At 33.3% G+C, this 27,999-nt stretch overlaps 1 protein-coding gene across 2 annotated transcripts; it reads right to left on the bottom strand.

The window, feature by feature from the left end:
• Nucleotides 1-4: 4 nt before the first annotated feature.
• LOC126978282 (H(+)/Cl(-) exchange transporter 5) lies at nucleotides 5-27,999 on the bottom strand. Of its 2 annotated transcripts, XM_050827029.1 has the most exons (17): nucleotides 27,850-27,999; nucleotides 27,479-27,551; nucleotides 20,315-20,486; nucleotides 14,708-14,737; nucleotides 13,299-13,438; nucleotides 12,314-12,517; nucleotides 12,086-12,236; nucleotides 11,581-11,739; nucleotides 10,969-11,108; nucleotides 10,084-10,266; nucleotides 9,374-9,588; nucleotides 8,354-8,559; nucleotides 7,117-7,257; nucleotides 6,462-6,672; nucleotides 4,574-4,737; nucleotides 3,379-3,592; nucleotides 5-2,349 (listed from the first exon to the last, which is right to left on the bottom strand). In XM_050827029.1, the coding sequence occupies exons 2-17, from the start codon at nucleotides 27,539-27,541 to the stop codon at nucleotides 2,259-2,261; spliced, it is 2,484 nt and encodes an 827-aa protein (XP_050682986.1). In that variant the 5' UTR covers nucleotides 27,542-27,551; nucleotides 27,850-27,999; the 3' UTR covers nucleotides 5-2,258. The 2 variants fall into 2 exon arrangements, with proteins under 2 accessions (XP_050682986.1, XP_050682987.1); XM_050827030.1 differs by lacking the exons at nucleotides 27,479-27,551; nucleotides 27,850-27,999 and adding an exon at nucleotides 24,345-24,476.

The following is a 27,999-nucleotide window of genomic DNA, read 5'->3' as shown; positions in this document are numbered from 1 at the left end:
TCACTATTTTTAAAAGCTACACACTAAAGTATGAAATAGATCTAAAACGTAGCGGGGAATAACTATCATTGCAACTATATAAATAAAAAATAACACATTATTCTTACAATAACATTAAATTCACTTTCGGGCATATACTAATCAGTAATAACTGTACAGTGTCGTCTTTTGGTGTTTATGATATTTTAAATATATTTATTTGAAACCTATTATATAATACTTAGCACTGCTTTCGTCTTATAATCTTCAATTGTAAGGTCAGAATAAAAATTTAAAATAAAAATTATAATATCTTGTTTTGATTGTAATTATGAGTTTGCCGTTTTGTGTAATTAATTATTAAATTCTACCAAAAAACGACACATAATTAACTCTTATGTCATACATAAATTAATCATTGTGTGATGTTATAATTAAAACAATCAGATCAAACAATATAAAATACATTCCATGTTATTCCCACATAGAAAACAATAAAACGCCTTTATCAAGTAAATCCATTAAATAATTCATTGTAAGGAATTCTGATTATTATAAATAAAGTTCTTCCTTGTATAACATATTTTTACTGCGACATATACATTAGAAATAATGTTCCCTATAGTATTGGACATCAACTTGTTATATAATTAATGTATTCAGGCACTTGTAAACGAAAAATATATATATATTTTAGGGCTAGTGTCGTTTGGCAGGAGTTTGGGGCTAAAAGCTATTTAATCTGGTTGGGGTAACTTATGGTGTTAAATTATCATCAATGAAAGTTAAGCATATATTTCGAGACATTGATAGAAAATTGATCGAATTGATAAAGAGTATATATATAGTTATTTTAACGAAAATAGCATTATTTATTTATTCACCAATTCTATATTTTACTACTATCGCCTTTTTATAACCCATTTTTTCTTAACATTTAAGCAATCATTACAGAATAATATCTGTTCATACATGAAAGTCTTCAATCCTATTTAATATCACTGCACATAAGCGTTGATACTGATGTATGTAAATACGTCACGGAAATAAACTGCTGTCATGGTCATGTGCCGTCACTGATGTGTGTGGAAAGGGCTTAAGAACTGACGTACTTCTAGACAAATTGACATGACCAAAAACTAAGTGTAGTGTATTGACATCTAGTCTGAACTGAGTATGTGTTGACAGCCAATGTCACTGTCATCAGAACCGAGTAACTTTCAGTGTTATATAAGGAATGTACAGTACAGCGGGAGTTCTTATCGGCTATAGGTTGCGAGCGAACATCCCCGGGTGCTACATAGTGAAAAATAGTTGTTTCACTCGTGACCAAATGTGGGACATTACACTAAGCATAGCCTGTACTGTGGGTGCAAGACAACATAAATACCTTAGATAGTTTATATGTCTCGATAGAGCCTCTTGCTGCTAGACAACCGATCATAACAGGCCACGTTTATTACTTTAGTGTGCGTGACAAGCTACGTCTTACACTCGCGATTTGTATGTCACTTTGTGTAAAATTGCGTGCTTTGCTCAAAATAGAGGTTAACAGTCAATCTCAATTTCTTTTTTGACGTTTTCATAGCTGTCACAGTCTATCTAGAAGAATAAATGATCTAATATAAATACATAAATTGATTGTGGTGCCAACAAAACCCATCTTGATAACAGAATCATGCCATCGCAATTTACGTCGCTTCTTTACAACATTTACATATTATTATTATTCTTATACCTATACATCAATATATACAAAAGTATATGCACAGCTAACACATTTTGCGAATAAATATATTGACAAGACTATAATTGGCCAACTTGGTGCTTTAGGTGACAATACAATGAATACAATTGTTTTCTAGACATTATTTATAACAAGAAAATATCCCGTATATTGTTACATATATATCCATAATTAATACAAGAAATATGTTTTGATTGGAGACACATTGGTATGGTGTATTTGTGAGGACTGTTATGTTATTATTACTGATTTCATGTACGATTTCACAAAATCACCCCTTTTTATATAAAGGGCTGACGTTTCAGACAATATTAAAAAAATACAAAAATAGTATCAATATTATTAATCCTCCAAGACAAAGTTGTCTGTAATAATGCAAGTTGTTTAACGTCCAATATTAAACATTATCAATAAAAGATACATTGATTGATTGCAATGCAACTCGACAATAAATAACTAATTAATAGATTTCCCCGATAAACAACAGGCGAAGTAAAACAAACAATATGAATAATACTAGAACAAGTGGACGTTAGTTAAACAACACAGAGCTTGGATCTTCATTGTCCATTTGTTTCACATGACGAAGCACATCTTTCTTGGTGATTACGCCCAGAAGTCGCCTAGGAAAAAACATTGATTATTTATTAGTATTTATAATAATAGTACTGGAATTATCTTGCTACGAACTAGGCAAATATTGATTGCGAAACTGAAGTGGCAGTGGGCACATATTTTCGACGAGCAGATGGCCGTTGGGGCAGTAAAGTCCTCGAAGTGCGACCACGTACCGGAAGACGCAGTGTTGGAAGGCATCCCACAAGATGGACTGACGATCTGGTCAAGATCGTCGGAATACGTTGGATAAGGACAGCTTTTCCTTTCGTCACCTTTCGTCGTGGAAATATTTGGGGGAGGCCTTTGTCCGGCAGTAGACATCTTACGGCTGATGATGATGATGGTCATGAACTACGTATATCCTATAATTATGGGTGCATTTAATACGATATACACATACTCAAGCATACATAAACATGTATAAACATCTTCAAGTCTTGAAACGAATAAAAACAATTAAAATAATAATAATTAAAAACATAAAAAAATTACTGGGCAAATGAGAGTTAACATTTTATGTCTCAAGGTAACGAGCGCAATTGAAGTGCCGCTTAGAATTTTTTGGTGTCTCATGAATCCTGAGCAGCACTGCATTGTAATGGGCAGGGCGTATCAATTACCATCAGCTGAACGTCCTGCTCGTCTCGTCCCTTACTGTCATAAAAATAACATCCTTATTCATTGCATAAATGTTTCTTATAGGAGCTATAAGTAGCTATTTCTATAATATATTTCCAAGACATTATAGCATCCATGTGGAGAGGGTTAGTGCTGTTGACAAGAGTCCAACAAAAATGAGAAATGATCTTCCTTGCGCAGTGTTTCCAGGACAATACAACATGTTTACCTTCAAAAAAAGGAAGTGAACCTTCCTAAAAGCCGACAGCACTCTTGTGTTTGCTCTAGCATTGCAGAAATGTTGGTGGCGATGACCACTAAACATCGATTGACTCATAAAATCGTTTGTTCACCTCTTACTTCAACTTCGGTATGTACTCTTCCAAGAATTTTAATAATAAAATTGTGAATTTTACCCATTATGAGTTACGAGCGTCTGCCTGAGGCCCAGTTTCCTGAACATGTCAACCACAGTCTCCATGGGTGTCTGATCGGTGACCGTAATGGGGGCCAGGTCCAGTATCCTGGTCAGTGGCAGCGGCGGGGGCCCCGGGGGCAACGACTGTGTGGGCCCCGCGAATATCACTATTGACTGGCCACAGATGCCATCCATTGTGCGGCGCGCGTTTGCTGAAATTGTATATAAATATCAGTATAGGCATCCTGTATTTTATTAATGAACAAACTAAACCCTCATAGGAACCACTAATATTCATCACTTCTACAATGTTTTTTTTTTTAAATACTAATCTATCCCATGGTCCATTCTCGACCACAGCTCCTTTTGTTATATCATCTTCCTATCAAAGTGGTCCATCTTTTTGATTTGACCACTGATATCGATTTGACATCTCATAATATTATAGGTTTATTTATTAATCACATCAAAATGCTTCACAAAATCCTAAGTAGTAGTGAACTGTGATATGATGCTCTGAATGATACCGGCAAGTGAATATCACCAATTTTCACTGTAATATTTTTGCCAGGTACAGCCACTTAAGTCTTAATTATAACACAATAGTTAAGACTTAGGATAATCATTAAGGCTTTTAGGAACCTTAAGCTTAGAGGATACTCCCACCTTAAAGGCCGGCACAAAGGATGTCCATAGGTTTCTGTCTCACGGCTCACCACTCCCTATCACGTGAGGCTCTTTGCTAAGGATCGCTAAAGTTTTCAATTAGTTAAAACTCTGATTCAGTTTATCGTACAATAGTGCGTTATTGTTCAAAGGGAAAAAATAAAGTGAAGTTTTAGTATTCAAATTTGAAATTTTTGATTTAGTTTTTTAAACTTATTTCTAATAATATTAAAATCTAACAATTACACTATGTACAAAAATGCACTATCTATATACATTGAAATTTCTACTAAACCCATTCAATTTCACTCATAAGATATACAGCTGTATAGCTACAGATATACTGCTGTAAGTATTTCAGTGACGCAAAAGCTCACGAGATTTCACCCATCCAAAAAGTGTCTAAATGTATATTTTCTTTTTAATATTTGTTTATCGGTGACGCGAACCCATAAGGTTTTCCCCTACCAGAAAGTGTCCAAAGCGGTTAAAAACGTTTTCACTTCAATAATTTATCAAATTCATACCTATAGCAAGATTGAGATCCCTCCTCAGTACGAAGCCGACCAGATACTGGGATTCCTTGGACACGACTACAGGATATCCGTTGTGTTCCGTCTCCTTGAGGAGTGTTTCAACATCATCCACAGTCATGGAGTCTTGTGTTATCACGGACAAAGTCTCATTACGTCTGAAATATATAATAAAAGATATTTAATTATCTGTTCGCTAAATAATCAATATTACATAAATTTCCACATAAGATGCTTTATATTAAGGGGATATTAAAGTTTAGCTCAGCCAGTCAGCCAACCCAAATTCGCGGCAGAAAAGTTACTTATCAAAAGTTACTTATTAACAAGTGACGGAAAAATTTGCTATGCTCTTTAAACTATAAGACTCACAATACTTTTATTATATTCAAACTTTTTTTTAAATTACTGGGCAAAGGAGACTTAACATCTTATATCTCAAGAGAGAAGAGCGCAACTGTAGTGCCACTCAGAATTTTTCATTTTTCAAGAATCCTGAACGACACTGCATTGTAATGGGCGGGGCGTATCAATAACCATCAGACGAACTTCCCGCTCGTTTTGGAAATACATCAAAGTATCAATAGTAAATAAATTTAAAATAAATAAAACGCAATGCAAAAATTACAAATCCAGATTAGTAAATGATATTGTATTATTAATAAAAGGACACTCCATACAAAATAGTAACTAAACAGAATAATATATACAATATAAAAGGCAATATTGCGTTAGCATAGTAGGGCATTATATTTCCATTGCATTGCAAATAGGTTTCCACTTAAAGTTGATTTTCATGAATTGTGTATGAACTTTACTATGACCTGAATTGTTTTACCTATAAATAATTTTCTTTAGAATAAACTCTAATAATATATATTAAACACATTTACCCTTTTCTCTAATAAAATCGTAAAATATTTATAGTTTTTACGGCCTTTGCAGTAAGCCAAATAATGCCTAAAGTTATTACCGTCGGTTGATACAAAAATTCAACAACAATGACGATTTAAACACATATAAGGACATATTATTCGCAGTCTGATAACGGAACGGCAAACGTGTGCTTAAAGACAGTGTAAGCACACTTTTCGTCTTATAGTCATGTGTCGATTGCCACAGTCCGATTCGAAACTGAACTGACTAAATGTTTTATATTGCTGATTTATTGGTCCAAGAACATTTTTAAACAACTGGGATAAATGCGGCAATGTATAGATATAGCAATCCAAGCTTATGACGGTGTAATTTGTGGCATGATCCATATTTTGGCTTTATTTCTACACGTGATTTGTCTATATATTATATAGAACGTCATTCATATCTAATGATAAAAAAAAACCCGAAAACCATCGGCTACAATTGATGTCTCTGTTGATTATTTTTCATATAATGTAATCATAAGTAATATAGCTTATATGTTCTTGTAGCTATTCTATATATTATAATAATAACACAGTCGACCTTTAAAATATTCGCAAAGCGAACAATACAGTCAAACAACTGAGGTTAGCGCGGCTGCGGTGTAATGAATGCTAATTGGTCAGGTAATTATCAGAAGATATCATGAACAGTTGCTATTGGCTACTGAGGATTTATGAAATCTGTGTTCCTAATAACGAGGAATTCAGTCTATGGGTTATAATGTCGACCCACAAGATACACCGATGATCTGGTCAAGATCGCCGGAATACGTTGGATGAGGGCAGCGCAGGACCGATCGTCGTGGAGACCTTTGTCCAGCAAGTGGAAGTCTTCCGGCTGAAATGGACTACCATTAAAAATAGAAAAAAAATAATCTAAATCTTGGTGGTCGACATTGGCAAATTGTGGTAGACCTTCCACAGTAGCCACAGTAGACACAGAATAGAACGTGACTTACTTGGGTTGCATGACGTCAGCGGCTAGCGACGTGTGTTGGAACTCGTCCTTGCTGTCGAGGAACGGGTATCCGTTAAGAGCGATGTGTGCGTCGTAGATGCCTTGTCTGCCGAGCGCGTCTCCCACCCACTTGGAGGCCATAGCGGCCGCCATCAGCGGCACTATGTACCGCACACCCCCCGTCAACTCAAACATTATCACAACCAGGGACACTGTTAAACAATATTTATTTCATTAATATCACCAGGTGGGATGCTGGCTAATCCTGTGCAAAAGAGCCTCTCACTGATTATGGGTGCCACAACGGCGGCTTCTTCTGCCGTGAAGCAGCAATGTGGAAGCGATACAGTGTTTAAGTCTGAAGGAAGCTAGTGAAATTACTGCGCAAATGAGACTCAACACCTTATGTCTCAAGGTGACTAGCGAATGTTAGGGTGTTTCAGGAATCCTGAGCGGCACTGCATTGTAACGGGCAGGGCGTATTAATTCCTATCACCTGAATATCCTGCTTATTAAAGAAATTAAAAAAAAGTAAAGGATAGTATGTGTCATAATTTATTTTAACAAACCTTTATTTATCTTAATAACGAAAGAATTGAAACTTTTTTCAAGTTTAAGAAAATAAAAATGTTCAAGGAAATAGAAAATATATCTACCAGTCATCCTAGTAACTCCGCCTAATACGGCAGCCGCTCCAACCATCGCATATAGCCCAGGAGTTATACAATCATCACCCGCTGAACATTCACCAGAGAACAGCCAGCTCTTCGGGTATCTGTATGCAAGCTGCTCAACACCTGTTTAACACAGAACATTGTAAGTTACAAAGTTATCACACTAAAAATAATAATATAATTTTTATCTTGTATATTTAGGCCATAATATGCACTATGCAGGTCAAACATGGTTCTACTCTGGAAAAATTAAATAATTACATTTACAATCACATAATTTTAAAAATCAACTAAAAAAACATTATCTGTCCTCTATTTGATAGAATCTATAATTATACAATTCTGAAATGTTAATTATTGTTCCTACTTTTTACTTATTTTACTTTCTTATAAACTTATCTATATTTTAGTATAGTATATATTATGTGTGTCTATATTTTTGACACTTTTCTTACCCTTTTAATGTACTGTCTTTCTCTTTTATTGTATTACAAATGGTTGCCTGGAAGAGATCACTATATAGTGATAAGGCCGCCATTTGCACCATATCATGTAATTATGTATGTTAGTAGTTGAGTTATATTTTGTTAATGTGGTGTCAAAAAAGTGTAATAAATAAATAAAAATAAATTAATTTAAATACACACATACAAAAAAGCAAAGCCATAAATTTATAGAGTATGTTCTAAACTAAATTTATAGTAGTTGCCACTGCACTGGCGGGAAACAACTATATGTTCACGGCGCCTATTTCTGCCGTGAAACAGTAATGTGTAAGCATTACTGTGTTTCGGTCTGAAGGGGGCCGTAGCTAGTGAAATTACTGGGCAAATGAGACTTAACATCTTATGTCTCAAGGTGTCTCAAGGTGTCTCAAGCAGTTGTAATGAAATGACATGAGTCTTAAAAAACCCCAAAAATTCTGAGCGGCACACACTGCATTGTAATGGGTAGGGTGTACCAATAACCATCAGCTGAACTTCCTGCTCATCTCGTCCCTTATATTCATAAAAAAAATGTTAAGTGATAATTTGGCATTACTTGCAATCTTTAACAATATCATATGTAAACTTGGTGGCCACCCCATGATTGAAGAACTCTAAGCACCCAGAAATGATTGATTGTAGTGGTGTTGTCAGAGTGAGATATACAGCATGATAGAATAGGATATTTATTAGAAGATGTATAGTTTAAATTTTACAGAATAAAATTCACTTACCAATGCCAACAATGCGTCCGGGGATGGCACCAAGCGCTAAGCTAGGTATGAACAGACCACAAGGCACCTTGATGCCGAAGGTGAACACGGTCATGACCAGCTTGAGGATCAGTGCCAGTGTTAGCAGCCACATTGCGGTGTACACACCATCACCCGCCGCCGCCTTTTCAATAGAATTCACGTCGGTATAGTTCCGGGGGTAATCACTAGACACAAAGAAATATATTTTACTTTTCAGTATTATAAAAGGAGACACTGAACAGAGATCAATCTTGCATGGGTCGCGGATAGGGGTAGAATGAACCATGTTCTGTAAACCCCCAAAACACTCAAGTATGCGCGTTGACCATTATGCAAACCCATTTGAAAATTTAATGAATTAGGCGTTATTTTGCGGAAATCCATAACTATAGTGAGTTTTCTTGAGTGTAAATCCCGCTAAGCTTTGTCTTCGAATCAGACACGTGTTTCGATTTTACACGAGACACCCTCAGACTGTCTGTCAGTCTCAAAATATGACAAATCTCAGCGGAATTTACCCTCAAGAAAACTGACAATATTCATAAAACCCATTTGGTTTACAAGTAGTGTTGTTGAAAAACTCTTCTCTTAGCGAATAACATATTGGAAAGTTTGCCTCGAATTCTAATTTGAGGCTTAGGCCCGACCATATATGGATCTCATTCCTAGTCTAGTTTATCTCTGTCTTCTCGAACAATGCGTACATGGCAGAGGTGCTACAATTGTCACGGATCCGATACTTCGTAAACGGCAAACTCTATCTTTGACATTTATTAGACGCACAATGTCAATATGCCACCACATGCAGCAAACGGATAATATAATATTATTTTAATATCTGAATGTGTGAAACGCCACACATACACACATACATACATGGAATTAAGTAAATAATAAAGTAATGACTTGAATAACAATTAGCGATAATAGCCAAAGTTATTATATTGTTCTAACCACTTATTCTGCGAAAAACAAGTACATAATGGAGAAAAAACTCACCACAGTGGATCATTATTGGATATTCCACACTGATTGAACAGCAAGTATATGAGTTGGCTCGTATTCATTCTTGTATATGGATTGGGGTAAGCTATGATAGCTGTTATCAATGTCACGACCAACACTTCAGTGACAGGGTACTGGCCGAGCTTGGAGTACTTGCGATATCGGCACCAGTAAATGTTTGCTTTTATGAATATAGTTGCAATACATCCCTGCAAATCATTGTAAATATAACATTAATATATAGAATAAGCTGCCTAATGATCAAATAGAAACATTTAAAATTAACAACAGTTAAAAAAATATATTAGCATCTCTCTTTACAATATTATGCCATCACAGAATGATCTTTTTTTAAATAGATACATTCGTTAGTAGGTTTTTATTGACAATATGGTGATATCTATCTGATAAACAAAAAGGACACATCATAAAAACTGGATAAACTTAAACAGGTTAAATATGTGAAACACTAAATACTTCTTTCTTTTGCAAAATTAAAAACCTACCATGGGGTATGCAATATGTAACAATATACTCACAGAGAGCATACAATTATGCTACTTTAAAAGAAGTAGCATATATTTTTAAATTATCCCATGTGTTGTCAGTATGAAGACTACTAATATTTATTGAGTAAAGCCAAGCTCATTCTAAACACTCTGTAGCAAATACACATTATACGGTTACTTTAAAGAAATACATACACCAATAATTCCGAGAGCGATGAAAGGTATCAGCTCAAAAAACTTCCAAGGCTTGTTATACTCTACATAGAACAGCACAAGATGCTCGTTTCCAAACGGATTTATAGATCGCAGTATAAAAGCGGCAATGAGCGCGCAAAAAAATGACCGCCACAGTGTCTTCAGTGGAAAGTAATATGATACCTGGAAATTAATTAGATTATAACAGATTACACAGATACACTTTACTATACTTTTAATATAAATAACTAAATTGTGTATTGTTATATCGAATTTACAACATTATTGTAAAATTATATTATATATACTCAAATTACAGACGGGCAAACATTAAAACAATTATTTGTTTTAACACCAACAGTTACCCAGGCAGATGCTGAAAATCAGCACTTTAGCCAGAACTGGTTTACAGTACAAACTGATTGGTCTTTTCTTTTGGCACAAATCATATTTAATATATTTATTATTGAGATTTGTAATGTTATGTGTGTTGCATGGAATTTTTTTTTCTTATTCTTATTAATTCATAATATGAAAACTTGCAATAATGAGTTTTCTCACTAAAACTAATATATTAAAATACACATTATCAAAACCGTCATCATCCACTTAAGATGCACAATAATGCTACGTTTTAGATCTTTAAAACTTTTCATAAGGATCATCCTAACTACCCACATAATATAGTATACCTTGAAAACATCCCAACTTTGCAGCAGTAATTAATAAAGACACAATGGTGATTTTTGGGTTATTATCAAATTTAGTGCATATTATTTCCCGCTGTTCAATACTTAATTAGATAACCTAAAAGGCCACATACTCTTAATGGCTACTGGCTTGTTTACTCTGTAGTTCCAATACAGAAAGCCGTGACAAACTTACTTCTTCGAGACTGAACAGAACACCACCTATGGGCGCTCCGAAAGCTACTGATACACCAGCTGCGGCCGCCGCTGATAGTATTTCTCGTTTCTTCGCTTCGTTTCGACCGTATTTTGGAAAAAGATATGAAAGAATATTTCCTAAAAAACAAATTGTATTATCTAAAAGAAATTTCATTGTACATGTTGAAGTAATAATAATAATAATAATACTGACACACTTTTTACACAAATTATCTTGCCCCAAGTTAAGCATATATAGCCTGTGTTATGGGTTGCAAGACAACGATATATTTAATACAATATACTTACTTAAACATACATAAATTCATATAAGCATACATAAATACATTTAAACATCCATGACTCGGAAACAAACATCCATATTCATCACATAAATGCTTGCACCTACCGGGATAAGAACCCGGAACCTCTAGCTTAGTAGGTAGGATCGCTAACCACTCGCCTATACAGGTCGTAATGGTGTCTACTTGAAGAGATTATTATAAGCTACAGCTATATTAATTAATAAATGTAACCGTTATATAATATACATATTGTCAATTCTCAGCATAATAATAATAGGTGGTACTAAGTAAAAAATATAACATACCTAAACAACTAGCAATATGCACCATTGGTCCTTCCTTGCCAAGAGAAAGTCCTGATGATACGGACAATATTAGACCTACAACTTTGATTATCAAAGTCCATTTTCCTAAATACCCCCTGATGATGAACCCACTCAATATTGTCTTGATTTCGGGTATACCTGAAAATAATATTGATGATGAAAGTTGATATGACGACAATAATGAACGTGAAAAGTGTAGAGTTCATTCAACTTTACATTACTACCAAAAATTTTGTGTGTGTCGCTATTGCGACTGCCAATAAGTGTTGAAATTCATCTGAGTAGGATGGAAACTGCCAAAATGTTTTTTAATAAATGCGGTTACTGGATGCTTTACTAATCAATGCTATACAATTCCGGTTTAAACCAGAAAATTAATATTTAATTTTACTTTACTAACTTGATATTATAATAATGTCATGGCTGACTTTTAATGTGGAAAGAAGATTTTGTACTGACCAAACATTGAACATGAGCAACTTACCAGATCCACAGGCATATGGGGCAAACATACGCACAAGAGACGCCGACAAAGCTGCAAATATCAGCGCCCACACTATGTAAAATAGGTAACTAACAATATAGGCCCCTGCACCATCTCTAGATTCGCCAAACACTTGTGGCCAGGTTAACCACTGTTGAACAAATCACATTTTGAAATATTACAATATGAAAATTGAGCAATTATGATGTAGCAAAATAAAAAAATTACCTGCGAACAATTGTCATGATCAACAGTGACTTCATCATTGGACCAGCAACATTGCTCTCGATTGAACCAGAAGGCTTGCGGACAAATGCCAAATTTTAGATCTGTCATCCATGAAGCTCCTATGTCGATAACACCTGCCACCACTCCTGTGCAAACACCCACCAACAGTACACAGACCCACCCTGACCAAGCATCATGAGCACCCTGTAAGTAAATAAAAAAAAACTCTGCAGTTATAATTTGGTATGAAGATGAGTATTTGAGATGCTTTTGCAAGGCTTGTCTAAAACAACTAGACATAATTCCAGAAAAATATTCATGTCGAAATTCAGTTATGAACACAAAAGTGGTCATGTGATTGATGTGAACGGACTGACAAATAATGGCAGCCCTACCGTTAATCTTTAAATGACATCATGACTTGTTAGCCCAACCCACATGCAACTACATCCGACTAAAGGCCACCCATCTCCAAATCCAGCCAACGGTGAAACTTTGTGAAGATATCCTTCTTGAAAACCATTTGTGTAAAATACCTAAATGACTTGATCCTCATATTATTGTAGACTTCTGGGAAATGTCCCATAGCTAGAAAAAAAAACTACTTGTTTACAGCTCTAAAATAAAAAACAATTTGAAAGTGATCATAGAATATCCTTGATATACTAGAAGTAATAAGATCCACTCCAATCTTGAAATCACAACTACTCCTGTAGAAATAGTGGTTTAATAGAAAATATAAAGATTAACTATTTGCACACCCAGATTTTCAAACCCAAACACTACTACCAACCAGTAATGCTAAAACTGAAAAGAGCAAATGTATTGGCCTAACCATTGAATACAGTGGCTACGAAATAATATTTTAAATTCAATTATATCTGGTTAGGTTACTGAATGTCTTTAATTTGTTCAAATAAGTGATGTTTGCTAGGATTAGACTTAAATGATTATTTATAATTAAAATCACTAGTTCTTTCCTCACCTTTATGAGATCCCATATGGAGTCTTGCCTCTTTTTCACTATATATCTATGCCTCATACGATCACGGGCTATATCACGCTGCCAATCAATTGTGTGAAAGTCATCATACTGCCCAATACCGGGAATGTCATCACCTTCACCTAAACAAAAAATTACAAATCTCTTATTAGTAACTAGTGAATAATTTATGATACATAAACTAATAAGTCAAACCTGTTATAGTAAATCCCTACAACCTTACTTCAGTATTACTATGAATTGCTGTTTTGTAGCAACATAGACATTTATTTAATATATCATTTATATAACATTTTATTTATTTCAGCAATGAACTCTCAACTTTTATTCCCTAAAACATTATTTTTGTTGTTATCATATAATAGCTATTTTTACCAATGCACTTTCAATTTTGCTTTAATGTTTAAACATTCAGTTTATTGTGGCAAGTGCTGTGGATGCATCTTAGCTTCTAAACCTGTGCCCATGTCACTTCAAATTTATTAACATCTTAAAAAACATATCATCAGAAAATTTTTGTCATCAGTTTGGCATATTTATTGTTAAGTACAAGGACACAAGAAAAGGAGGATCTGGATAGTATATTAATTAAAGAAACAGAACAATAAAAAAATTTAACAGCTTACATTTTTATTAAATTGTTACAAATTTTACATGATGTACAGCAAGCAGTATGTGCTATTGTTGAATACATTGAGTGTATATATATGTGGTATTGCATGTGAACATATTATATTATATTACATCACAAGCCTGAGAAACCACTGCTCAGGCTTGTCATATAAGATTGTACTAGTAGAACAGAAAGTGCACTGGTTTAGACATTGCTAATAATATCTAAGATATTGTGCTCCACTTTCCCCAAAGTAGAATGTAGCCAGTGTTTTATAACAATAGGCCTCAGAAATAGCTGGTATTTAGAAACATTCAGCCTAGAAACTGCATAAATGTGATTCACATGTTACTAAAATTTGACATCTTTTATTGGATATACAATGTGGATCAAGTTATGGAGCTGTGACATTAACATGTAAAAGCTTAATTAAGATTAGTATAACTATATATTGTGATCAAGCTGGAACAATAGTAATAGCACAACGAAAGTATTAAAACTATGAAGCTATGTTGTATCATTCAAGCAAAATATTTCTCCAAGATTGTTATGACGAAATCACGTGATTTCAAGCTAACAAAAAAGTAATTGTGAAAATGACATTAGAAGCCACTTCTTTTATATCAAATTTGTTTCTATATTGCTATCTAAGTGACAAATGTTGTTAAATCTAAGAGACAAAAAAAAATCGCAATAAATTTAATGAACGTTGAATGTAAATAAATAAATTTGTTGTTGGATCGAAATAGTGGTAGAAAATGAAAGAATCCACACTCACCTTGCATTCCGGAAAACATAACGGCGTCCCCTGAAAATTATGTTAACGTAACATAAATTTTAACATAGGTTTAAGTCATTAAAAGTAGCAATTCACTTCATTGTTGTTTTTTAATACAATACACTACGAAAAAATATTATAATTTAGTATTTATATTTAACAATAGTCCTTCTTAATTCTTAACTTAAACATGAATATGTAGAGTGTAATATGTATCTTGAAGAAATAAAATAATAAAACAAAATTAATAGAAGGAAAGCCGAAAGATCGAAACACGAAAGTAAAAATTGCAAACGAACCTACATATACGAACGAATATCGATATATCTGTCAAGTGTCATCATTCAACTACTTGTCATGTGCGCTGTCAATTGTCATCTTATTATAATAACAGCTATCTAGAAGTGTCGTGTAACCATTGTACGTATAATCACTACATAAAAATAAAGACCTCCGCCGCGTCAAAAATACTGCACCGATTTTCATGTTGGCTTCGCCAATGGATAGCGTGTTAGGTTCTCGAGGAAGGTTTTAGTATATACTTTGTTAAGGTTTTGTATACATTAACGATATTTGTTGAAAAAAAGTAATCCGTCTGGGAGGGAGATATAAATAAATACGTTGTCTAAACCCTTTGAGATATAACTATAATAATAAAATAATGTATGGTTGAACTGTGTATCTTATATAGGACTATCGAAAAGTCAGCGATGGCATATGCCTATCTGTTAAGGATAAAATACGAAATCCATTTTAATACTTTACAAAATTGGCAATTATAAAATGTAAAAGCTGTTTACACAAATTAGGATATCAATCCTTATCATTTTATAACTACATAATATTAAAAAATAATTCAAAAATAGATTTTTGACTGCTTTATTCCCGAATAATTACATCATATTCTTTTCTATTGATAGAACAGCGTCGGTCGCAATATCTAGTTTAAATTAAATTGACATAATAAATAACAGAGAGACAGAACATTGTATTTAAATCATCTAGAAATATAAATAACCGAAGACTCACATAGCTTATTAAGAGGATTTATTTGTTTTTATTACTGATACACATTTTTATTTACATTTCAAAGAAGGATGCCTTGGACAAGTGACAGTATTTTAATATGATATTATAGTCTATCAGTTATAGGTACATATCACATGCTACAGCAGTAAGCTGATAAATGTAAGACAATTCTGCGTTGGAAAAAATACACCTATTTAAAATAGATTTATTAATTATATATTTTACCAACATCGCCTACAAGGGGTTGTTCCTCTCCCGTATCTACGTCACACTCTTGCAACATTTTTAACGTATAAATTCAATGTGTCCCAATAATATCAAAACCCTTACTAAATTCACTAATACACTTATTATATCTAATCATTTACACTCGATAATTTTATTCGCTGATTATGTAGATAACCATAGGCATTGGTAAAACTGGTCAAGTGCAATTATATTTTGTCGCCATATTCAATGAAAAATTTAAATGAGAGTTATTTTGAACTTAATTAAAAAAAAACGCGTACACCTTCCTTAAAGGTCGGCAACGCTCCTGTGATTCCTCTGGTGTTGCAAGAGATTGTGGGCGGCGGTGATCACTTAACAACAGGTGAGCTCGTTTGCCCTCCTATACCATAAAAAAAAACAGTAGAAGGTAGTAATTTTTTTCTATCTGTAGATAGTATATTGGAAACGGCCGTAAGTGTATCGAAATTATAAGATCATTCTCATCAAAATAAATACCAGTATAATATATATATTTTATTTTTAACCCAGACATGCGTTGCGGAAATCCGTTATAAATAACAACACTTTCATATTCATTGTACGAGTCTTGCACTCATAAGAAATCTCGGAAAAAGAAAAAGTCTTCTTTTCTGTCGTCTACGACAAACCCGTACGCTCGTTTGTCCTCCTATTCTATAAAAAAAAATATGGATGTTGAAAATTTTATTTTTTTTATATGTTATTTTGTTCATTTCAGACTTGTAACCAGTAAAAAGAGCATAGTATGAAAGAAAGAGCATAGAATGAATGTGATGTGTTTTTTGGCAAAAGGAATGAATAATATATATAAAAATGAATTGATATTCGTTAGTCTCGCTAAAACTCGATTTTGCTAATTTTGATCTTGAATTATTTGTGGAAGTCCAGAGAAGGTTTAAAAGGTGAATAAATATTTAAATGCTCGGAATTAAATAAAAACAACAATTTTGTTTTTCCTTTGATGTGTCCCCCGTCGTTTAGAAATCAATTTGAAAGAATAGTTATGAATAACTAATTAAAATCTTTATATATTTCTAACTTTCTCAGGAGGTATAAGATAAACTTAATTTAGTAGATTAACTACAGTTGTTAACTATCTATCAGATTGATAGATCTTAAGTTTTGTCACAAATTAAATTTCTGAACCTAACCTAATATATTTGACATTTGACAGTCAACCAATAATGACGATCGATACCTTATACAAAGAGTAGTAGTTACTTATCCTTCTATCTTTGTGAGTTATGATTACTCCTACGTGCACAAGAACTTTCTTTACTTCGGTTATCCTTTACGATAGTGGCATTTCAAGTCATGTGCTTTTTTTGTTGATCTTTTGTGATAGTGACACTCTACTGCTAAGTGCGTGAGAACTTTTCTCACTTTGATTAATTACAATTAACGATGCCGAGGAGAAGACAACCTGACTTAGGTCGTCGCAGTCAATCACATGTGCGAAGAGCAGTGGCGGATTTACAGATTTGCCGCCGGTTGGCTATTCAATTTTTGTCGCCTCTAAATTTAGTTCCATGTTATGTTAGTCATAGTTAGTTGGTATCATTTCTTTATTTGATAGTCGTATTAGATACAGACCTGCCACTGCCGTCCGTCTTCATTGACATAGTACGCTCCCACATTGCCAGTTTCTGGTATTTTCATAGTTACACTTATATGTTATACTAAATCTATGTAAAAAGTTGCAGTTAATGTATGTATGCAAATTAATGTATGTACGCAAAGTAATGATATAAAATAAAGTTCCAACTTTATGATTTGTGTTCAATCATCCTCGTTACATCAACTTTTCCCATATAGTTAGTATCATTGAGAACTATTACCGTGTTAGATCCTTGATTATTTTTACAGCAAAGAATTATCAATAAACATTATTTTATGCAAAAAATATCCGCAAAAAATATCGGCAAAACGTTCCGTTAGTGCAAGATGGTTTATTTTATAATAATTTATTTCTTTTGACTCCCATATCTTAGCGCCTCAATAATGTTTGTATAAACATCGTATAAACTTAAGTTTATAAGTAATATAAAGTTGTAATTGTACGACGCTTCCTTAATTTTTTAATTATGTGGATCCATTCTCGTCATCCTCCTTTTTTTCAGTTCTGGAAGGAAATCATACGGCAAACATGCAGGTATCAAATAGGTGAAAATCTTTTAGTTTGTGAATTGTACAGCATGTGCTAATCAAACTGTAGTAAACAATATACAAAAACACTCACAATGAATGAACAAAAAAAGATGTGGTTTTCAAAAACGTGTGCAACACCCGATTCAGCTTTCTTTAACACCCATTTTATATAAGATTTATTTACTTTTACTTACTACAGTATATTTACAAATTTGCCTTCTTTTTATATTATCATGGTCTGTTCACCTACTCTGCTCTTTGATATAGAGATATTATGGGTTATGAAGGGTTATCTTTCATATAATATAATACTTGCAATAAAACAAAAAATTGTTTGAGTAAAAACAATTAGAACTGTGAAAATTTGTGATAACATTTATAACTACGCATATAATGTTATCGAGTATAAATTATGTTTTCATGCATACCTAATACACTTCGATGTGCAGGATTTCACATAATCTATTTCAAATATATTATATAAAAAATGGTATATTATGTTATCGTTTCATTCGTTAAACCGATCACTAAACTTAGCATGTGTTTTTTTTGCGGAGAAGGTTTGTGCTTTTTTATACACATATGAGGTGGCAAACGGGCTAGAGGCACACTTGATAGGAAATAGTGAGGCAGCCTCCCATGGACATCCTCAGAAACAGGGATCAAGAGGTTCATTGCCGGGTTTTAAAATACTCTATGCTTTAAGTTGACAATTTTCAGCAATATAAAATTGATTAGTTGATGTGTTAACAAAAGGTTAACAAGCACTTTGGTAGTGTCATGAACGGTCATAACTCATAAGATATCCCTATTAATAATTACATTTATTTATCTACTTACTGTGTTAGTAATGTGATTTTATTTATCTACACCCTTGGTGTAAGTCCTCTATTAAAGATTCTAATACAGTTAGCTTATTGCCAACATCAAAACACCCAATGTCCTAATGACCATTACGTCATCCAAACGAGTGTTGTAATGAAACTCAGTACAACATTACAACACTCGTTCGGATGGTGTAATGGTTGCTAGGACTGGCTTTTGAATGTTGGCAGTAAGCTGTTTCAGAATATTTTATAGTGGATTCATATTATAGGTGTAGATGAAGTCTTGTATGCAACAGTTGATAATTAGGTATTAAAACACTCATGTGATACTACATTCGTGTTTTAATACCCCTTATTACAGAACAGTTGCATAAATAACTAATAATTATCACTATAATTAGAAGTAACTATAATAGAATATTAAAATATTATTCAGATCTTTAGTTAACTTGATTCGCGTAAGTTAGTTGGCACTACAGCAGTGCTAACTAACATTTGGTAGCATCATCACGGTAGACGGTCGTGCCCTATATAAGCCAGAGCGCTAAATTCGAGTAGGCATTACTTATGGTGAATTCTAAGTATCAGTTATTATTAGTGGAAACTGTAAATACAGATATTTCTATTTTATTAAGTGCTTTTAAATTATCAACCCCTTCTACACAATATATTAGTATAATTATAGCGAATCATCGCTACCACTGCCATTGGATTCTTGGATCCTTGGAAAAATCAAAACTGTCATGCTACCATAACACATTACAATCTGTAAAATATACTGCGATATAGCTCTGTGGGCTGTGACATACAGAGTTTCATTAATTGAATCTCGGTACAAGTTATTCAATTAGACCGAACATTCTAATAATACGTATCAAAGCGTAAAACAAAATCGTCCGCGACTCTCGTCGTGGGTCGTCAGTAAGTGTTTACATTCCGAAGGAAATAATAGAAACTCTCCGATTTTGATCGGTAGTAATCGTTTAATCAGGAACAATTCCCAACCATATTATTTAAGTGTACATTTTGTATAGCATTGTGTTTAGGGTTGTTATAATATATCGATGGTTTTGAACTTTTTTGAAGGTTTTGACGACTCATATATCCCAGTGGTAAGTGAACCTGCCTACTGAGCTAGAGGTCTCGGGTTCAAATCCCGGTAGGTGCAAACATTTATATGATGAATATGGATGTTTGTTTCCGAGTCATGGATATTTATATGTATTATTTATGTTTAAGTTAGTATATTATATTAAATATATCGTTCTCTTGTACCCATAGTACAGGCTAAGCCTAGTATGGGGCAAGATAATTTGTGTAATAAGTGTGGCTAAATTAAAAAAAAAAAACTCACAATGAGCGCTGGCGTCGCTGTATCTGGTGCCGTGCTCGTAAAGCTGGAATGTGCCGTGGCTGGTGGGTGTGGAGGCGGAAGATGAGTCAGCCGCGCGATGCGGCCCCGCCTTGATGCTCACCATGTCATCGTCGCCGCCCTGACCGCTGTAACCATTACTTGAACCAGTGCCCTGTTCAATGTAAACAATTATTGACATACATCAGCCAAGCAAAACTCTTTTTTTTTATGGAATAGGAGGACAAACCAACATACGGGTCACCTGTTGTTAAGTGATCACCGCCGCCCACAATCTCTTGCAACACCAGAGGAATCACAGGAGCGTTGCCGGCCTTTAAGGAAGGTGTACGCGCTTTTTTGAAGGTACCCATGTCGTATCGTCCCGGAAACACCGCACAAGGAAGCTCATTCCACTCTCTACGAAGAAGAAAAAACAACGGGTTGCGCTCCGGGAGTGCCGGCAAAGTGAGAACTTGATCATTTCTATACGCTCGTTTGTTTTTAAAAACAGAACAGAGGGAGTTATAGGGTGAAGGGATGTATCAAATAATTTATTATTTTGTCTGGTAACACATAATAAGCATCAACGCCTTTGACCAAGCCCTATCTACCCACAATCCCATCTCAGAGTTTAACTACCAAAAAATTTGAACAGGGGCTGTATTTGTATTTATATTTTAATACTTTTTAGTTGAAATATTAGTTTAAAATTTCCATAGTGTATAGATTTGGAAATTTGGGGTCTTGTTTTGAAGTTAAACTTCTTTAGGCGCGACTACGAGGTAAATGGACGACAATGGAACGGAAGTCCGTTACGGCAAGATGGGGTCACGTTTCTGTACCATCCGGTTTTTGATTTCTTCGTCCATTATTAGGACAGATAAAACATTCGAGCCCATACTCTTGATATGTGATAAATAATAATCTAACCTTCAATTTCTCATTTTCAATTATTTCATTTAATGAGTATAATTTAACGAATAATATATTAAATTTTACTTCAATCGCGAGTAGATATTACACGCACATACTACTTTTTTAATTTTTTCTTATTAAATATATCTTATTAAAAATAATGTTTTTCTACAAAAGTATTTGATAAATTGATACAAAACAATCTTTTAATAAAAAAATCTCAAAAAAATATCTTAGTTTTAGGTTTTAAATTATGAAATTATTGTAGTGAGCTATGAATATTGCTTCAAATAAAAAATTAGGTATGTGGGAATAAGAACTGAATATAATTAATTTATTTATAATAACAATTTATAATGCAAGTAAATAAGGATTGTCATTTGTTATTTGCGCTATTAAAAATATAAATAAATATTTAACAAAAAACAATGTGTTTTCTGTAAACGTACCCAATATTAGACTGACAACCAAAAAAAAAAAAATTATATGAACTCTATCTCTCCAGCTAATCAAAAAATATTTCACAAAGAAAATAAGCTTTTCTATCAACAGTTTCCATTCTAATTTACTCGGGAAGTAATTCTCATTTCTTATAACTTGCATTTCTTTTAGCAAGCTCAAACTCTTTTTTTTTTGGAAAGTAAGTATATATTATTATGACAACTTTTACCTGTTGTCTTTTAACATAATATGTAATTGAATATTTAAAAACAAATTAATAAAAAAAAATAAGCATAGGTATTCTTTATAAGTGAAAAAAAAAGCTTCTCAAATAAAAATTCTTCAAAATTTCTCAAAGTTCATTGTCCCCGTATTTGATCTATATCTCTGCATAATTTAGTTAGGATATAACACCTCTAAGGGCAGAAAAAAGGGGATTGACATTTCATATATCGATGGATATATACTTTGATTAAAAGATATTGTCAGTCAGTAAAAATATAACGAGGCTTATAACGTTTGGGCATCTAATTTAAAGGTATTATAGAAACATGTTTTGTAGAGATGAGAAAACCCTGAACACAGTAATTGAAAGAAAACATTATTCAGACCGGCTATCCTGTCGTGTCGTTATACTATTAAGGTCGCTAGCTATCTTTGTCAGCATATAATAAAGCCCGCTCTACATTCGCGGCGCGAAATCCGAGAATTGCGTGTATCAATGGTTACACGGAAACAAGTTCGCGCTTCGGGGCGTTCAAATACGTAACCCATAAAGTGTATTCTGTCTATTTAATACACAATTACGAAGGCAGTGGCAAAAGACACTTCATCAAATCAAATCAAATCAAAATCACTTTATTCATGTAGGTCACGGAAATGACACTTATGAATGTAAAAATAATATTTTTTCTTATTTAATCTACTGCTAATATGTAGAGGGTCGAGCTAATGAGAAGACGTAGCAAGAAACTCATTGCCACTCTTTTAAATCAAGATTTACATTTACATCGTTTTAGAAATCATTTCAATTACAATATAATATGTAAAGTGATGCAACAAACATACTCAAACGTCAAATAGCCAATGCCTTACACGAGTAAGTTAAAAAAAGTAAATGTAAATGAATACAAAGCAAATGTTACAGTAACAGCACCATCCACACACCGTAAATAAATAAAGGTATTCTGTGAGAATTTTATAAAAAATATATATCTATAATTACTTTTAAGAATGTGACGAAAAAGACTCAACCATATTTTAGGGAAGGGGACGACCCGTCCCATGTCGTCGCCACAAGCAGTGACATTTAAGCGAGCATGACGAAGCCTGGCGAATATCAGTCATTGGATATTACCATCTTGGGATTAAGTATTACACCTTCCGGAAGACGGAGCTTAGTGTCGATTTTTATTGGGCGACAATTTCGCGCTTTATCAAATTTGTAGAAAATCAGATGTTGCGAATCTATAGCTATATATTTCGCGAATAGTTCACACGTGAGTAGCACTCATAAATCGAATTTTCGACTCACGGGCAAGTGTACAACCGGCATAATAGATTATCATGCACATCTATGATGATCGGCATTGAACGATAACAACTTAATTCGTTGACTCACTGATAGATTTTGCAATGAATCGCTATCCTCAATCGGGAACAATACGCAATTTATATTATATCAGCATTTGATGTTTATGGGTAGGTACTTTTATATCATTACTAGCTGACCCAGCAAACGTTGTATTGCCATATAAAGTAATAAAAAAAACATTAATTAAAATTTTGGGGTATAAAAAAGAGATGCAACCGATTCTCAGACTACCAAATATACATATATTATATACCATCTTGCCATCCTATAGCGGTTTTATGGATAGAACAGAATAACATAAAAATCGTGATACAAAAATATATGTAGATCGTAGAAGGGTGAAAATTTGAAGTATGTATTTTTCAATGCTGAATCATAATAAAATAAAAATAAAAAAAATTGACAAAAAATTAAAAAATATATATTTAGGGGTGGGTCACCCTTAACATGATATGGTATGAAAAATTGATGTTTGCCGATTCTCAGACCTAACCGATATGCACGCAAAATTTCATACACATCGGTTCAGCCGTTTCGTAGGAGTTTGGAAACAAACACTTGGGACACGAGAATTTTATATATTAGATTAAAATCTTTTGACAAGCCCCCCAACACAAGTTTCTGATTCCCTTTATTTTTATTATTTATATTTTCCCGAAGGGGTATATTGTTAAGTCTTCAAATTTGCGTGTTTGTATTTTTAATCTGTTTTGATCGCGAAGGACGGATTTCTCTTGAAGGCCGACTTAAGGAGGCTGTTATTTTTTCTCTATATTTTTTGTTTTTATTCTCTTATTATTAATTTTAGAGCAAGGCAACATGCCGAACAATTTTTGTGTACTTCAATTAGGTAGGTATTAGAAATCAAATCAAAATGAAATAATATAAAATGATTGTTTAAAAAAATAATGGACTTTCGGAACTTAGAAATTGTAATACATACCTAAGTGATATTCATAAACAATATTCATATTGAAAAATATCTAGATTATACTACTCACTATATTGGATATTGTTATGACTTTTGGTTTAGAATTAAATATTTAAACAACATTATTCGAAACACTCTAACGTACTTACTCATTACGCGAGACGATACAACACTATAAAAGTCGATAAAATACAATAAATCTATAATAATAACAACTATTGCGTATCAGCTAATCCGTAATCGCGACCGAGCGAGACTAGCGCGAACGTTATTGAGCCGATGTCTAGCGCTTAACTCTAATACGAAAATCGATAACAGACGACCACAGACTGCTTAGCGTCGCTGCCGACTTGCTATGTTGAATGCGATAAAAAGGGCTAGTAACCTCCACGTAACAATACCCATTAATGGTGTTAAGATTGTTTTGTAAAAAGTAGCTTTACTATCTTATTCTAAATTATACGTACTTTGCGTGCAAAAGTTAATATTTACGGTGCGCTACTAATAAATCGTGATTCTTTTAAATGTAATCAATAGATATAATTCTTAAACTTAGATAATTTATACGTCCAGATAGTCCTTTGCTGTTAGTCAACCGATAAAAACAGGCCAGGAATATTAGTTGAGTTTGCGTGACAAGCTACGTCCTACACTCGCGAAAATTTCGACGTTTTCACAGCTGTCATTGTCTATTTAGACGTATTAATAATGATTAAAGATGTAAAAATTTCGGTTTTTACTTGCAATTACAAAAAAAGAAAGGTACAGTAAGCAAAAAAGTAATGTAGTAGCTAGCTTAGATTAATCTTTTTGGTTTCAGTAGTGATTATCATTATGTACACAGTCCTGCCGAGTCAGTGAATATAGATAGACACCATCTTAAATTATTTTCTCTATTGCACCGTTAATAACAACCTTTAAATTACTTTGCGTTTTTTGTACTAACATTATCTTTTATAATACAACAGAGCTATACATACCTGTAAGAAAGCTATTCTGTTCATAATGTTCGTTTTATATTTTTCTTATTTTTGTTTAGTTTAGAATAGCTTGTTGGTGTGTCTATTATAAATAAATAAATAAATAACAACAAGACAAGCGACTGCGTAGTCAGTAATTCCATGCTTTCGGTGGATAAAGAAAGAGCGCCATCTAGTGAAAGTAGAAGAAAACATCATAGACGCCATACAAATCGTAGTAAACTTGTACATGTACGCAATCAAATAGGTAAAAAATCTCACACTTGACACTCTGGTCACTCCGCCTTATAGTCACGAAAACCTATCTAACGGTGAGGTGGTCCTCGAGGCAGTAATTCAGTCGGTTGTCGATCGCTTATACCGCTTTGTAGCCGACTTAAAAAAAGGAGGCAGATTCGACATCGACTCCATTTTTATGACTCCATATTATATTTTTTGAAAGCTGAAAAAGTAGTCAGATTGTATAAAAATAGGCATTTATTTTTAAACTTTTAAGCGCATAATATTATATCTATTGTTTTGGAATAGTTTTTTTGAAGTCAGTTGTTCTTTTCGTTAAAATCTTTTTTGTTTAGGACATTAGGTGCATGTTTTCTTTACTATATTACATCAGACTAAAAATATCTCAAACATGGAGAAGAATATTAATGTTTTAGACAAAAAAAAAAGCAGCCATAAAAATTACACCTACAACACCTGTGTTTATGGATTTTAAGTTGGAAAATGCACCAATACAATAACAACCACCATGCTCTGATCAGCCAAACAGCATATTCATAACTGCAAGCTCATAGGCTAATAATGATGAATGACAATCAAATTGTTAATAGGAAAGAAATTTAAATAAGTATACTAAATAAAATCAAAATAGCACATCCAATTATCGTCTGGTGAACTATCAAAAGTATGTATAATATGTATTTGTATAATTAAATTTGATAATTAATTATTGTGAAAATATATTTATAATTGAAGAAGAATATAAGTGAAGTAAAACTTATTAAAAATCTCAGATATTTTAGGTGATGTTGTGCAAGGAAATGACTTGATCCGTACATCACATTCCCTTCTGAAATCTCACTTGCACATTACATGTCTTGTCATTAGTCACAGTTTCTACTTGATTGATTATTCTGGCATACACTTCCAACAACACCAAGAAAGCTGATCCCAAGATAAATTCGACGATCCTGCTTCTAAGCTTTGCCTTTATTAAATGGGACAGTCACTGCCTTTGTGTACTTAGCCCAAATTCCTACAAAGATTAACGACCCAGGGCACTGGATTTTTCAGATACACCAAAACCGAGTCTGCCATATGGCACCCTATTTCCTCACCAAGCTCTGGCCCGTATTTTGATTATAAAATGGTTTATTTTGTATGGTCTTAAAGCTTGTTCAAAATCGCGCCAATCTACACTGTACCACACACGGCTCAGAGAGTGCCGATTTGCTTTGGTTAAAAAGATAATGCACCAGGCTTACTATTAAACCATCACCACCCTTCATATGCCTTTAGCCAGCCTAATATATGACTTTATATTACCATATATGTACACAAAATCAATGCTGGTAAGTAGGAGGCTTAAAAATAATATATTTTGTTAGACAAGTAGCAAGATCTTTAATTTAAGGCGACACTAAATGCCAGAGACCTTGAGTGATATGAGTTCACGGCTGCCGGCCCGCCATCTATGTAACAAAGCCAATATTTTCAAAATTCTTGCGTGGAAAACAGTTTATATGCTTACAATCCTCGTTATCACTACTGATCTGAATAAATGAACCTACACAAAAAAGTACAAGCTAAACTTGTTTAACTTCAAAGAAAAGTGGTAGTTCAACAAGGCTCGGCAGTGTTAACTATAACCAACAGCAAGCATTAGCAACCTACAAATAAGACTTAAGGATATTTGTAACAGGATTTAATAGTGTTCATAGCTCTAAATGCTATACTTTCACCACAAAACTTGTCTAAAAACACCATGTTTGTGTGTTTTCTGCTTACTCTTCGCCTTAAAGATTCAGTCTAATCATCTTTCAATTATTTTGTATTTGTATAATATATCTTACATATATATACTTACTGTACATTAATAATCTTAAAGATTGATAAAGAAAGATGATTATTTTGATTCCATACCCAAGGCATAAGATGTAACTATTTAAGAGTTCTATCAAAAGTTAATATACAACCATTTTTTAATATTTTCCTTATAGTTAGTATAATATTTGAAGAACTTTTTACAAAGTGACTTGAAATTTATTTTATGAATCTAGAATGCATCATTAATGATTACTTACCTTTTTATAAACAGACTGGTATGTAGTTGCCATTTTTGAAGTCTTTAAAGGAAAGCGTTCCATTGCAAATAACCTGTATAATATGTTTTATTAATATTATTAGACAAGACTATATTATCAACAGGTGTAAATACATACTATCATTTTGTTAATAGAGCAATGTTCTGAATCAATTAAATAAAGGTAAAAATGAATTGTTTTCGTTAAATAATAACATTTTCTACATTTTTTAAAGAAGCGTATTAGGTGCTAGATCTTTAAATCATTCTTGAGAGTGCTATTTTAATAACTCCATACGTGCAATGACGCCCCAAACACTACATGGAATGGTTTGAAATACAAATATTAAAAAAAAATATTTTTAAGTATACCTTAGTTCATATAGCGTTTGTTACGCATTCTGAATCAGTAAACTAAATAATTTTTCTTTTAACAACTTATACAATTTATTTACTAAATAATATCTATTATATTATTTTTATACTACAACTTTTTTTTTGGCACTTCCTGGCTTCAGGCTT

Source organism: Leptidea sinapis, chromosome Z, assembly GCF_905404315.1.
Source record: "Leptidea sinapis chromosome Z, ilLepSina1.1, whole genome shotgun sequence".
In the NCBI taxonomy this organism is placed as follows: Eukaryota; Metazoa; Arthropoda; class Insecta; order Lepidoptera; family Pieridae; genus Leptidea; species Leptidea sinapis.
The sequence above is the reverse complement of the archived record's forward strand: the minus strand, read 5'-3'. Positions and strand labels throughout refer to the sequence as shown.

Excerpts from the sequence above, each read along its gene's own strand:
- LOC126978282 (XM_050827029.1), bottom strand. The coding sequence starts at position 27,541 with ATGGAACGCTTTCCTTTAAAGACTTCAAAAATGGCAACTACATACCAG. Across the intron at positions 12,518-13,298 it reads CCATATGGGATCTCATAAAG|GGTGCTCATGATGCTTGGTC; the intron begins GTGAGGAAAGAA and ends ATTTACTTACAG. Across the intron at positions 9,589-10,083 it reads TCGCTCTCGGAATTATTGGT|GGATGTATTGCAACTATATT; the intron begins GTATGTATTTCT and ends AATGATTTGCAG.